The sequence below is a fragment of the Pan troglodytes genome, chromosome 16, assembly GCF_028858775.2.
Source record: "Pan troglodytes isolate AG18354 chromosome 16, NHGRI_mPanTro3-v2.0_pri, whole genome shotgun sequence".
NCBI classification, from domain to species: Eukaryota; Metazoa; Chordata; class Mammalia; order Primates; family Hominidae; genus Pan; species Pan troglodytes.
The window spans coordinates 54,159,569-54,172,426 of record NC_072414.2 but is presented as its reverse complement, the minus strand read 5'-3'; the positions used below and the strand labels follow the sequence as shown (position 1 = coordinate 54,172,426).

General features: G+C 41.5%; 1 protein-coding gene across 1 annotated transcript; it reads left to right on the top strand.

Annotated features, from left to right (window-relative positions):
* Window positions 1-4,648: 4,648 nt before the first annotated feature.
* C2CD4B (C2 calcium dependent domain containing 4B) lies at window positions 4,649-6,099 on the top strand. The gene has a single exon (XM_016928319.3). It carries the CDS (start codon window positions 4,649-4,651, stop codon window positions 5,741-5,743), a length of 1,095 nt encoding a protein of 364 aa, XP_016783808.2. The 3' UTR covers window positions 5,744-6,099.
* The last annotated feature ends 6,759 nt before the right edge of the window (window positions 6,100-12,858 follow it).

The window sequence follows — 12,858 nt, the reverse complement described above, 5'->3', positions numbered from 1 at the left end:
TTTGGGGATAGAAAGTACAAGATCAAGGCATTGGCAGATTCAGTGTCTGCTGAGGGCTCCCCTCTAGCTGTGTCCTCGCATGGTGGAAAGGTGTGAGGGCTCTCTGAGGACTCTTTTATAAAGGCTCTAATCCCATTCATGAGGGCTCATAACCTAATCACCTCACCCATTTCTTAATACTATCACATTGGGGGTTAGGATTTCAACATAGGAATTTGGTGGTGGAGACATACACATTCAGTCCATAACTCTCAGATAATAATAGTATAGTTGAGGATGTGAAGCCATAGGAAATCTTATATATTGATGACGAGGAAACTGATTTTGCATTAAAATTGAAGATGCAAATATCCTATTACCAGCTATTATATTCCTAGAGATGTACTCTAGATAACTTTTGCATAGATGATTAAGAAGACAGGTACACAAATGATCATACCAGCATTGGAAGAATCAGAAACAATCAAAATACCTGTCAGCGAGAAAACAGAGTACATTAAATGATGGAATACTGTAAGTCAGTGAAAGCGAATGAACTAGCGCTATACATGTAACGTAAGTGAATCTCATGAACAGAATGCAGACTGTTGCTACAGTCTTCTAGATAATGATTTCCCATGACTGTATTTTGTTCCGTAAAGGGACACGGCCATTCCCACACTGCTAAACATTCAGACTGGTTCTTCCATGGCCTTCCAAGGCTAGTGGACCATGAGGCTCCTTTAGGACTTCTCACCATTCCAAGCCTTTCCACTAGAGACTCTTTAACTGCCTTTACACCTTACCCTTCCCACCCTCGGGGTATAGGTGTTGACATATGTCAATTTGTGACCTCATTCAAGGTTTGTCATTCAGTTAATTGCATGTCTTTTCCATTTTCATCATATCAGTTTCCAGCAGCTGATAAATTCCCTGGGTCCTTGTTATGTAAACAACCCCAATCCTTTTTTTGGAAGTATGTATAACATAAAGAGAACAACTATACTTCCTGGGGGGACAAGGATTCTGTCTACAAATGGCACAGCACTACTGTGCATAACGCATGCTTTCCTGCTTATGACAATGTCATGCTTTAATATATGAGGTACTGGTATAATCAATAAGGTGTGTAAGTTTCAACTCAAGGCCTTGGAACAAGGGTCTCTTTCTCTATTATCTAGCTACCTAGAGAGGAGCTGGGTTCAGGAGAAATGGCTTTGAGAGAGGCACTGTAGGGAAGGGGTTATAAGCACACAGGACCATGAGCCAGATGGATCTGGATTTGAGTTCCAGCCCTGCTTTTACTGTATGTGAGATTTATGACAAGTTTTATTCTTGTTTTTTTCCCTTTGTGAGCCTGTTTCTGCATCTCTACCTTCTTTATAGGGTTGATTAGATAAGATAAAGTATATGAAGCATTTAACATGACTTCCACCTACTACATAGTCAGTAAACACTAATGTTATTAAAGAGATCATTTCTTTAAAATAACAATTTCAAGGTTTGAATACAAGATGATAGTGGCCTTTATGTGGTTATGAGGCACAAAACAGTGAAACAATTGGAGCGATCGAAGTTTCCATTGAGGAGCTGTTTTTTATTTTCTCCCAGTGTGATTTAAGAATATGGAAGGAAGCCAGGCCTCCAACTGTGGGTTCCAGCCTCTAGCTGTGGTTGAATAAGTGAACATCTGAAAAGGATCCCTGGGTAAGTAATTTAATTTCCCTGTATCTTACTTTCTCTTCTATAGAATATTGATTCATGGGAAGATAACAGTTTTGGAAAACCCTCTAGATAGGGATTGTGTTAATAGCCATGTTTGTGTTGCTCTGTAAACATGGACGTGCTGGGAGTGCAATCACTCAAATCCCATGTCCTGCTTTCAGCATCTTTCACCCACCGATATGATGTCTGAGTGTTCATTGTCACCAAGGCCATTTTCACTGAGGTTTCATTTGAAACGAGCAGCATCTACTGCAGGACATAATGCAGGTGTGCTCCACTTTAGAGAGACCCTTTGCCCATGAATCAGCACATTGGCCTGATGAATCACAGGGAAATGATCCTGTCAGACACCCCTCGGGATGTTTGTGCCTGAAAATCTGGCTTTAGCAGGAATGGCTACTGCTCCCTGGCCCCAGTGGCTGCATATTGATCGATACTTGCCCCATTAAAAAAGCATACAAGTGTCCCTCAGTGTCTGAGGGGGATTGGTTCCAAGGTCCCTCAAGATACCCAAATCCTCAGATGTTCAAGTTCCTTATATAAAAAGGCATAGTATTTGCACGTAACCTATGAATATCCTCTCATATACTTTGTCATCTCTAGATTACTTATAACACCTACTACAATGTAAATGCTATGTGAATAGTTATTTTATTGCTTCATTTCTTTTGTATTATTATTTTTTCCAAATATTTTCCATCCGTGGTTGGTTGAATGGGGGATGCAGAACCCGTGGGTCAATTAAGCAGTAAAGTATTATTAGCCCAGAGAAACACTTACTCTTTTCACCTTTAAGGATTTAAAAATAGTGGGGCTTATTCCAAAGCAAGTATAGTGGAAAATACTACTTAACAGTAGACTGAGATGCTGTAAGAATTAACATTCTGGGTGTAAAGGGTGATACAAATCACACAGTAGACTCTGCATTATATTGAACTGAGTGAATAGATGGAGGAAGGATGGAAGAACAGAAAAAAGGAAGAAAGGAAAGAAGGAATGAATTAGAAGAAATTAGCCAAAAAGCTAGGACTTAGGCTATGATCATAGCTTGAATGACCCTAGACAAGTCCCTCAGTTTCTCATCTGGGAAACAGAAACAATGTCTTCCTTATTGGTTTTCTGTGAGAAAGAAATCAAATTACGTAGAGAGATATGTGGTTGATAGCACCTGACAGTCATGAGACCTGCAGATCAGTATCAATTCAATACAATTCATCAAATATTTACTAAGCCCTTACTATTTGCCTGGCATTGTATCCTGGGTGCTACAATTACGTAGAGACGAATAAGACAGCCAGGCTTGTAGCCTGGATAAGGCAACCGGGATGGAGGCAATCCCAGTTCTTGATCTTAGGACTTATTTTTCATTTATTCATAATAGACTCCCGAAATCCCCCTCTGGTTGAGCTGCCCCAGTCCTTGCCCACTGAAAACCCACAAGGCTATTAGGGGGAGACAAAACTGTAAACCGAAAATTCCAAAGCAGCATGCGAACTGCAACAATGGTGGCCCCTAGATGTAGGAAGGAAATGAGGAGGGACTGAGGAACTGGAGCAGGGGAGTTCCGCGGCGGCTGGGTGGGTGAAGGCACCTGAAAGGGACGATGCGTGGGCTGAATTACAGAAAATAAACAGGAATTCCTATATAAAGAAAAAGCAGAGAAAAGGCATTTCAGATCACAGGAAGCATCACATGCAAAGCCAAAGAAACAGGAAATTGCTAGTTCCAGCTTCTGCCATTAACTGGCTCTTTTTAACCTTTCTGGAATTTCCTCAGGTCCCTCTGGGATTTCAGTCTTCTCATCTCAGAAAACGAAGGTCGGGGGTGGAAAGAAGGAATCTATATTTCGGGAAGATGCTTTCTAACTGGATACCTCCGTGCTAGAGCAAAAAGAAAAGGGGTAGTTTTTAAAACGTCAAGTGTTATTTTAGGGCAGGAGCCAGAAGCCCCATGTTTTGTAACTATCAAGATGACAGGCAGAGCCTGCAGCCATTCAGAAGCTTTCTCCACTTGATCTTAGCCAAAAGACCAAGAAGCGATCAGAAATTTTCTCAACGATTAATTTACCCACTTCACCAGTACTTAGGGCATGGACTGAGCCAGGGCCTCTGCTCTCAAAAAGAACACAGTCTAGCAGAGGGAGACAGACAGTAAATAAGTATATAAATAACTGGAAACCATATTGGTCTGCACGCTGCGAGTGCGTGGGGACAGGAAAACAGAAGCTCCCAGGACGTGCAGGTCACGTCCAGGTTACATGCAGGGTGAGTGACGGTTTATCTCCTAGCCAAATTAACTTCCTGTTTCCTCGTCCAGCCTCACCTTCTACAAGAAGCCGAAAACATTTTCAGCCGCCAATTTTTCCTTGGCAGGACGACAGGGTGCCCTCTCTTCACCTGCAACCTTTCCCAGGCCTTGCCTGGGGCTCCACGCACTCACTGCAAACGCAGGTCCCAGAGCTGACCACAAGGTGCCTGCTCCCGCGACAGCTTCGCGCAGACCTGAGCGCCCAGTGCATGCAGACCTCCCGGCGTCGTGGGAGAGGGTGGCGGGAAAGCGGGCTGTGCAGCACCTCCGGGTTGGGCCGCTGGCGGCTGGGCGGGACTCAGCCTACGGTATAAGAGGGGAGCGCCACTCTCCTGGCCGCAGTACTGAAGGTGGCGCCTCGGCAGCGGGCTAGAGGCCACTGGCACTGAGCTTGCAACCAGATCCAGAGACACTGAAGAAGAGAGAAAGGTCTGAAGCGGGGCTGATTTGTTGTGGGTGCAGGAGAGGAAGGCTGGAACTGGTCTGGGGTCTTAAACACGTGGGGGACGTTTACAGGGTCTGGGGGAGGGATCCAGCCGCGTCGAGGGGCTGCAGCAGCTCCAGGCGCCCAAACTCAGCAGCTTCTCTCCCCCGCAGGCGCACCTCTTCCCGCCACTCCTAGCCCCAGCCTCCAAGGATGCGGCTCCTCGAGAAACTCTGCTCCTCGGCCGCAGGCAGCTCCGCGCCGAAGCCCGCCTTCGCCAAAGTGCTCACTCCAAATCGCATCCCCGAATTCTGCATCCCGCCGCGGCTGCCGGCCCCTTGCACGCTCGAGTCTCCAATCCGGGCCGCCGCCGTGCCCCGGCGCTGCGCCGCTGAAAGCGACCTGTGGCCCCGCGCGGCAGACGAGGACGCCGGCCGCACGGACTGGGACCCGCGCTCGCAGGCAGCGCTGTCACTGCCGCACCTGCCCCGTGTGCGCACCGCCTACGGCTTCTGCGCGCTGCTCGAGAGCCCGCACACGCGCCGCAAGGAGTCGCTCCTGCTCGGGGGCCCGCCCGCGCCCCGGCCCCGGGCCCACAGCTACGGCGGCGGCGGAGGCCCGGACGCCCCCCTGGGGACCCTGTGCAGCCCGCGAGGTCCGGGCCCGGCCACCCCCGCGGCCCCCGGCGGTCCCCGCCTGCCCCAGGACGCGCTCGCTCCGCGGCCCCGCGGCTGCCGCCTCCTGCGCGTCCCCGACGGGCTGCTGAGCCGCGCGCTGCGGGCTGGGAGGAGTCGCCGCCTGGCCCGCGTCCGCTCCGTCTCCAGCGGGAAGGAGGACGAGGAGCGCCGCGCGGGCTCCGAGTCCCCGGCCCGGGCCCCCTCCTCGAGCCCGCTGTCATCCAGGGCCCCGCTTCCTGAGCGCCTGGAGGCCGAGGGCACCGTGGCTCTGGGCCGCGCCGGCGACGCCCTGCGCCTGGCTGCTGAGTACTGTCCGGGAACCGGGCGTCTCCGCCTCCGGCTGCTCCGCGCGGAGAGCCTGGTCGGAGGCGCCCCCGGGCCCCGCGCCGTCCGCTGTCGCCTCAGCCTCGTCCTGCGGCCGCCGGGCACTGCGCGTTGGCAATGCAGCGCTGTGGTGGGGCGCAGCCGCAAGGCCTCCTTTGACCAGGACTTTTGCTTCGACGGCCTCTCGGAAGACGAGGTGCGCCGCCTGGCCGTTCGCGTCAAGGCCCGGGATGAGGGTCGCGGCCGGGATCGGGGCCGCCTGCTGGGCCAGGGTGAGCTGTCCCTGGGCGCCCTCCTGCTGCTCTGAGGGCCCAGCCCTCCCCGGGGCGCTCTGCCCTGGAGACTCCGGACACTGACAGCCGCGTGGTACAGAATAAACGTTATTTATTTTTTTATTTATGATATTGTTTTATTGACGTTTTACTTCCTCACCATCCACGTTTGTCATCGTTTATTGGTAAAGAAGAAAAAGACAATGACTCCCTGTTCTGTTCACAGGACCCCCGTACCTCTTTCCAGACCATTTTTGCATTCCAAGGAAAAATGGGTTGGCTTGGGACTGGGAGAGAAAGGAAGTACACCCATCTGCATTGTTTTTAATTCCTTCCGGTTTTCTATCAATGTTAACAGTTTTTTTTTAATAAAGCAAGTTATTCATTCAGAGTCATGCCCAACGTTACGATTCATATACACAGCTTTACATATTGATGCGGCATAGGTAATATCCTAATTTGTGTGTGCGCACGCGCACACATCAGAGTGAGACACTTCTATTATAAGGATGTATATACCCTGGTGGGAAGAAAATTTTTTTGTAGAAAGGTTTCTTTTGGAAGTGAATTTTTCAAAAATTGTTGAGGAAAACAAGGGAAGTGGAGGACCTTCCAATAGATGGGTTATGTAGGGAATAGCTATTCCTGGGGTCTCTCTCTTCCTTACCTAGGAAATCTTAGAAATCTTTCTTGCCTCTGTAAACAAGATGATACTTTTTGTGGCATTTTCTCACCTAGCTATGTATCTAATTACACACTAATTAGCTTTGCGGTAGGATTTCCTAGATGAGTTAAAAAGTAAGTAGTCAGTTTCTTGAACACTGGGTTCTAGAGAGTGTTTTTAAAAATCCAATTGATTTTCATTTGTTAATTCAACAAATAAACCTAAGTCCACTGTAAACTGATTATACCCAAGAGAATTTGCCCTGGGTCACGGGAATCTACCATGTAGTGGAAAGCACAATGGAGTTGGAGACAAATAGAGAGTTCAATTTTTTTTCTGCCACTTTTCTGGACTAGGGCAAATCAGTTACTCTCCCTGAGCCTCATTTTCTCCATCAGTGAAAAGGGAGTAATATCTACCTCACAGGGTTTTGTGAAGATATGCCTTAATATCCAAATAACCCTTGAATACATGTGAAATATGATAGCAAACCTGAAAGGCTTGCACTGTACTGTTGAATGGTGCTCAATAATGTTGCAGAGAATGAACTCCTTCAGGTCTTCTTTCTTTCCAGTTGTTTCTCCCTGCTCCTGGAGTGGAGCGTGGAAAAGGTAGGGCTACCTGAGACTGAGGACTTAGAAGAGCCAGGAGTGGGAATGTAGAACCCTTCAGTATCCCCATGGTAAATTTCCCCATAAGCAACAGTTTGCCCTCATTCTACATCAGAAATTCCTTCTGCATTGTTGTTATAATAATGAAGTCTGGGTACAAATTTGATCAGACTAAATAAAAATCCTGGATTTTAAATATTATTTCAAAGTGAACAAATTAGCCTTTAAAAATAATCTCATCAAACTACTTTTGATATTGAGAAACCATCACAGAGATGACTTGCCCAAAGCTATACAGCTAATGTGCATAGCTGAATTCAAACAAGAACCAAGTGTTCTGACTTCTCCAGAAGACTGACCCACCCTTGTGGGTCAGAGGAGGTGAGGCCAGTGCGTTGGAGGGAAGTATTCCAAGAAGAGGCTGTTCAACCTATGTATTCATTTATTTATTTAGTAGAAATGGAATTAGCTTCATTCTGTAGACTTCAGAGAACATAATGAAGATGACATATACATAAAGGCTTATTCCTTTTCGGAGGGCTCAATTTAACAAAAATGAAACTTCATGTAAAACATTGACTTCTTAAAGTAGGTAAAGAATCTGGAATGAGCGCTTGATGAAATACATTTGCTTGTGACTGATTATATATTTATATAAATTTATATATTTATATAAATATAAAAATATAATGTCAAGATCACTGAAATCTGAGAGTGACATCAGCAAGATGGCTGACTAGAAGTGGCATACAGTATTTCTCCTGTGCTGGGCTTATTTCATTTAACATCATTTTCACTAGGTTCATCCACCTTGTTGCAAATGATAGGATTTCATTTTTTATGGCTGAATAGTAATCCATTGTGTATAAATACTAAATTATTTGATCCATTCATTCCTTGATAGACACAAGTTGATTCCATATCTTAGCTAGTGTGAATAGTGCACCAATTAAGATAAGAGTAAAGATATCTTTTCAACATACTGATTTCCTTTCCTTTGAATATATACCCACTAGTGAAATTGCTGGAGCCTGTGGTAGTTCTATTTTCAAATTTTCGAAAAATGTTTGTCATCTTCATAATGGGTGTATTAATTTACATTCCCACCAACAGTGTTTAAGAGTTCTGCCCTCTACATTGTTGCTAGGATTTGTTTTTTGTTTTTGTCTTTTTGATGAAAGCCACATTAGCTGAGGTGAGGTGGTACTTTATTGTGATTTCAATTTTCACTTTCCTGATTAGTAATGCTGAGCACTTTTTTATCTACCTGTTGGCTGTTTGTATGACTTCTTTTGTCCATTTTAAAATCAGATTATTTGGATTTTTAAATTTGTTTGTTTGCTATTGAGTTGTCTGAATTTATTATGTATTCTGGATATTAACCCCTTGCCTGATGCATAGCTTTCAAAATTTTCTCCCATTCTGTAGGTTGTCTCTTCATTCTGTTGATTGTTTCCTTTGCTGTGCAGAAGCTTTTTAGTGTGATGTAATTTCATTTGTCTATCTTTTCTTTTGTTGCCTAGGTTTTTGAGGTCCTATCTAAATAATTCTTGCCCAGACCAATGTCATGAAGTTTTTCCCTTATGTTTTCTTCTTGTAGTTTCACAGTTTGAGATCTTACATTTAAGTTAGTAATCCATTTTGAGTTTAATTTTTGTATGTGGTGAAAGATAGGGGTCTAGTTTCATTCTTCTGCATGTTCATATCCAGTTTTCCTAGCACCATTTATTAAAGACACTGTCCTTTCCCAATGTGTCTTCTTGGCACCTTCATTGAAAATCAGTTGTAAATGTTTGGATCTATTTATCGATTGCCTGTTCTGCTCCATTGGTCTATGTGTCGGGTTTTTATGCCAATACTATGATGTTTCGGTTGTTACAACTTTGTAGTGTATTTTGAAGTCATGTAGTGTGATTCCTTCAGCTTTATCCTGTTGCCTTAAAATTGCTCTGGCTATTCAGGGTCTTCTGCGGTTCTACACAAATATAAGGATTTTTTTTCCATTTCTGTGGAGAATGTCATTGGTATCTTGATAGGGATTGCATTGAATCTGTAGATTGCTTTGGACAGTGTGGGCATTTTAACAATATTAATTCTTCCAATCCATGAACACAGGATCTGTTTTCATTTCTTTGTGTCCTTTTCAATTTCTTTCATCAATGTTTTATAGTTTTCATTGTGGAGATCTTTTACCTCCTTGGTTGAATTTATTCTGAGGTTCTCAAGCATCATATAAGTTCTCACTCATAAGTGGGAGCTAAGCTATGAGGACGCAAAGGCGTAAAAATGATACAATGGACTTTGGGGGACTCGGAGCTGGGTGAGGAATAAAAGACTACACATTGGGTACAGTGTATACTGCTCGGGTGATGGGTGCACCAAAATCTTAGAAATCACCACTAAATAATTTATTCATGTAAGGAAACACCGCCTGTTCCCCAGAAACCTATTGAAATAAAAAAATTATTCAGAGTTTTTTAATTTTATTTTTTGTAGCTATCATAAAAGGGATAGTTTACTTGTTTATTGATTTGTATATGTTGAACTGTCCTTGTGTCTCTGGGATGAATCCCACTTTATCATGGTGAAGGATCTTTTCACTATGCTGTTGAATTCAGTTTACTAGTAATTTGTTGAAGACTTTTGTATTTGTGTTCTTCAGGGATATTGGCCTATAGTTTTCTTTTTTGTTGTATTTTTTTTTCTAATTTTGATGTCAGGGTAATTCTGGCCTCAAAGAATGAGTTTGGAAGAATTCCCTCCCCTTCCATTTTTTGAGAATAGCTTGAGAAGAAATGGTTAGTTCTTCTTTAAATGTTTGGTAAAATTCAGCAGTGAATCCATTAGGTCCTCAGCTTTTTTTTTGATGGGAGACATTTTATTACTGATTCAATCTTATTACTCATCATTGGTCTGATTAGGTTTTCTATTTCTTCATGATTCAGTCTTAGTAGGTTGCATGTGTCCAGGAGTTAATTCATTTCTTCTAGGTTTTCCAATTCATTAACATATAGTCATTCATAATAGTCTCTTATGATCCTTTGTGTTTCTGTGGTATGAGTTGTAATGTCTTCTTTTTTATCTCTGATTTTATTTATTTGAGTCATGTATCTTTTTTTTCATAGTATCTTAGTCCATTTTTCGTTGCTATAACAGAAAACCACATGCTAGTTAATTTATTTACAAAAGAAATTTATTTCTGACATTTCTGGAAGCCAAGAAGTTCAAGATCAAGTAGCTCTATCTGATTAGGGTTTTCTTGTTGCATCATAACATGGTGGAGGGTATCACATGGCAAGAGGACTAGAACATGCTAGGTTATGTTCCTCTTTCTCTTCTTATAGAGCCACTAATCTTATTATGGGGCCCCACCCTGATGACCTCATCTAATCTTAATTACCTCCCAAATAGCCCATCAAGTATGAATTTAGGGGTAAATTTTCAAACACATGAAATTTGGGGGACACATTCAAACCATAGTAGTTAGTCTAGTTACATGTTCATCAATTTTTATCTTTTCAAAAAACCAACTCTTTGTTTTATTGATCTTTTGTGTTGATTTTTTTGTCTCTATTTCACTTATTTCTGCCTGATTTTTATTATTTCCTTTATTCGACTAATTTGGGGTTTCGGTTGTTCTCATTTTTCTAGTTCCTTGAGGTGCAATGTTAGAGTAGTTTTTTTTGTTTTGAGATCTTTCCACCTTTTAGACGTAGGTATTTATTGCTATAAACTTGCCTCTTAGAACTGCTTTTGTTGTATGTATAGGTTTTGAAAAGCTGTGTTTTCATTTCGCTTTATCAGAATAATTTTTAAAATTTTCTTTTTAATTTCTTCATTGATCCATTAGTCATTCAGGAGCATGGTTGTTTAATTTTCATGTATTTGTACAGTTTTCAAAGTTCCTTCTGTTGATTTCTAGTTTTATTCCATTGTGGTCAGAAAAGATACTTAATATAATTTTGATTTTTAAAAAATCACCAAGACTTTTTTTGTGGTTTCATATATGATCTATCTTAGATGTTCCATGTGCTGTTGAGAAGAATATGTATTCTACAGCTGTTGGATGGAATGTTCTGTAACTGCCTGTTAGGTCCATTTGCTCTACAGTGCCATTTAACTGTGATGTTTCTTGGTTGATTTTTTGTCTCAGTGGTCTGTCAAATGCTACAAATGTGTTGTTGAAGTCCCCTATTATTATTGTATTTCAGCCTATGTCTCATTTTAGGTCTATTAATTTTTGCTTTATATATTTAGGTGCTCCGTTGTTGGATACATATATATATTTATATTAATAAATTTATTTATTTACAATTATCATATCCTCTTACAATATTGACTTCTTTATCATTGTATAATGGGCTTCTTTGTCTTTTTTTATACTTTTTGACTTTCTTTTACTTGGTATAACTGTAGCTACTCCTGCTGTTTGTTATTTTCCGTTTGCATAGAATATCTTTATGTCTTTCACTTTCAGTCTGTCTTTACAGGTGAAGTGAGTCTCTTGTAAGCAGCATATAGTTGGGTCTTGTTGTTTTAAATCCTTTTAGCCATTCTATGTCTTTTATTTGATAATTTAATTCATTTACATTCAAGGTTATTATTGATAGGTAGGGACTTACTAATGCCATTTTGTTACTTGTTTTCTAGTTGTTTTGTAGATCCCTTCTTTCTTTTTTTCTCTCTTACTGTCTTCCTTTGTGGTGAAATGATTTTTCTCTAGTAGTATGTTTCCTGCTTTTCATTTTTAGTATATGTATTATAAGATTTTGCTTTGTGGCTACCATGAGGTTTACAAAAAACATCCTGTAGTTAAAACAAATTATTTTAAACTGGTAACAACTTAGCTTTCATTGCAAAGAAAAGAAACAAATAAAACCGTACACTTTAACTCCTTTCCCTGCCCACATTTAAATTTTTTGATGCCACAATTTAAATTTTTATATTCTCGATCTCTGAATAAATTACTGTAGTTATAATTATCTTTAATGGTTTTTGTCTTTTAATCTTCATACTAAAGATATACGTGGTTTATATACTATGATTACGATATGAGAGTATTCTGAATTTGTCTGTGTGCTTACTTTTGTCAGTGAGTTTTGTGGCTTCATATGTTTTCTTGTTACATGTTAGCATCCTTTTCCTTCAGTATGATGAACTCCCTTCAGCATTCCTTGTGAGACAGGATCATTCTATCCTGAGGCAGGCCACACTTAGAGACCTAGGATGTTGGCCAGTAACCACCAGGAACTACTCCATAATTTCTCTTTGAGGTCCAGGCTGATGAGAAGGCCTTGCTTTTAAAAGCATACCCATAAGACTAAGGAAGAATGTCTGTATGTGTTTTAATGGCCAGCTTGGGTTGCAATCCCAATCCTGAACCAATTCCTGCAAGAGGAAGGATTTTAGCTTTAGGATTATTGAGCCTATCTGAGTAGCTGAGTGTGAGGTCAGCTCCTGATGAGGCAAATGCTTCTTCCTTTTAGGAAGTAAGAAAGAAGAGTTGAGGTTGCTTATTAGGTAAATGTTTGAGATGATGGCTATGCTAATTAACCTGATATAATAACTATACATTTTATGTATCAAAACATCACCAGGTACCCCATAAATATGTACAGTTATGTGTCATTTTAAAGATAAAATAAAATAAACAAAAAGATATATTAATTGATTGTAATTTATGGACCTTACTTGAACCCCAAATCAAGCAAACTATAAATAAATAAATAAATAAATAAATAAATAAATAATATATAGTTATATTTATCAGACAATTGGAAACTTGAATGCTGAATACAGATTGGATATTAATGAATTATTGATAACTAAATTAGGGTATGGTAATGGCATTAGAAATATGTTTTTAAAAAATGCC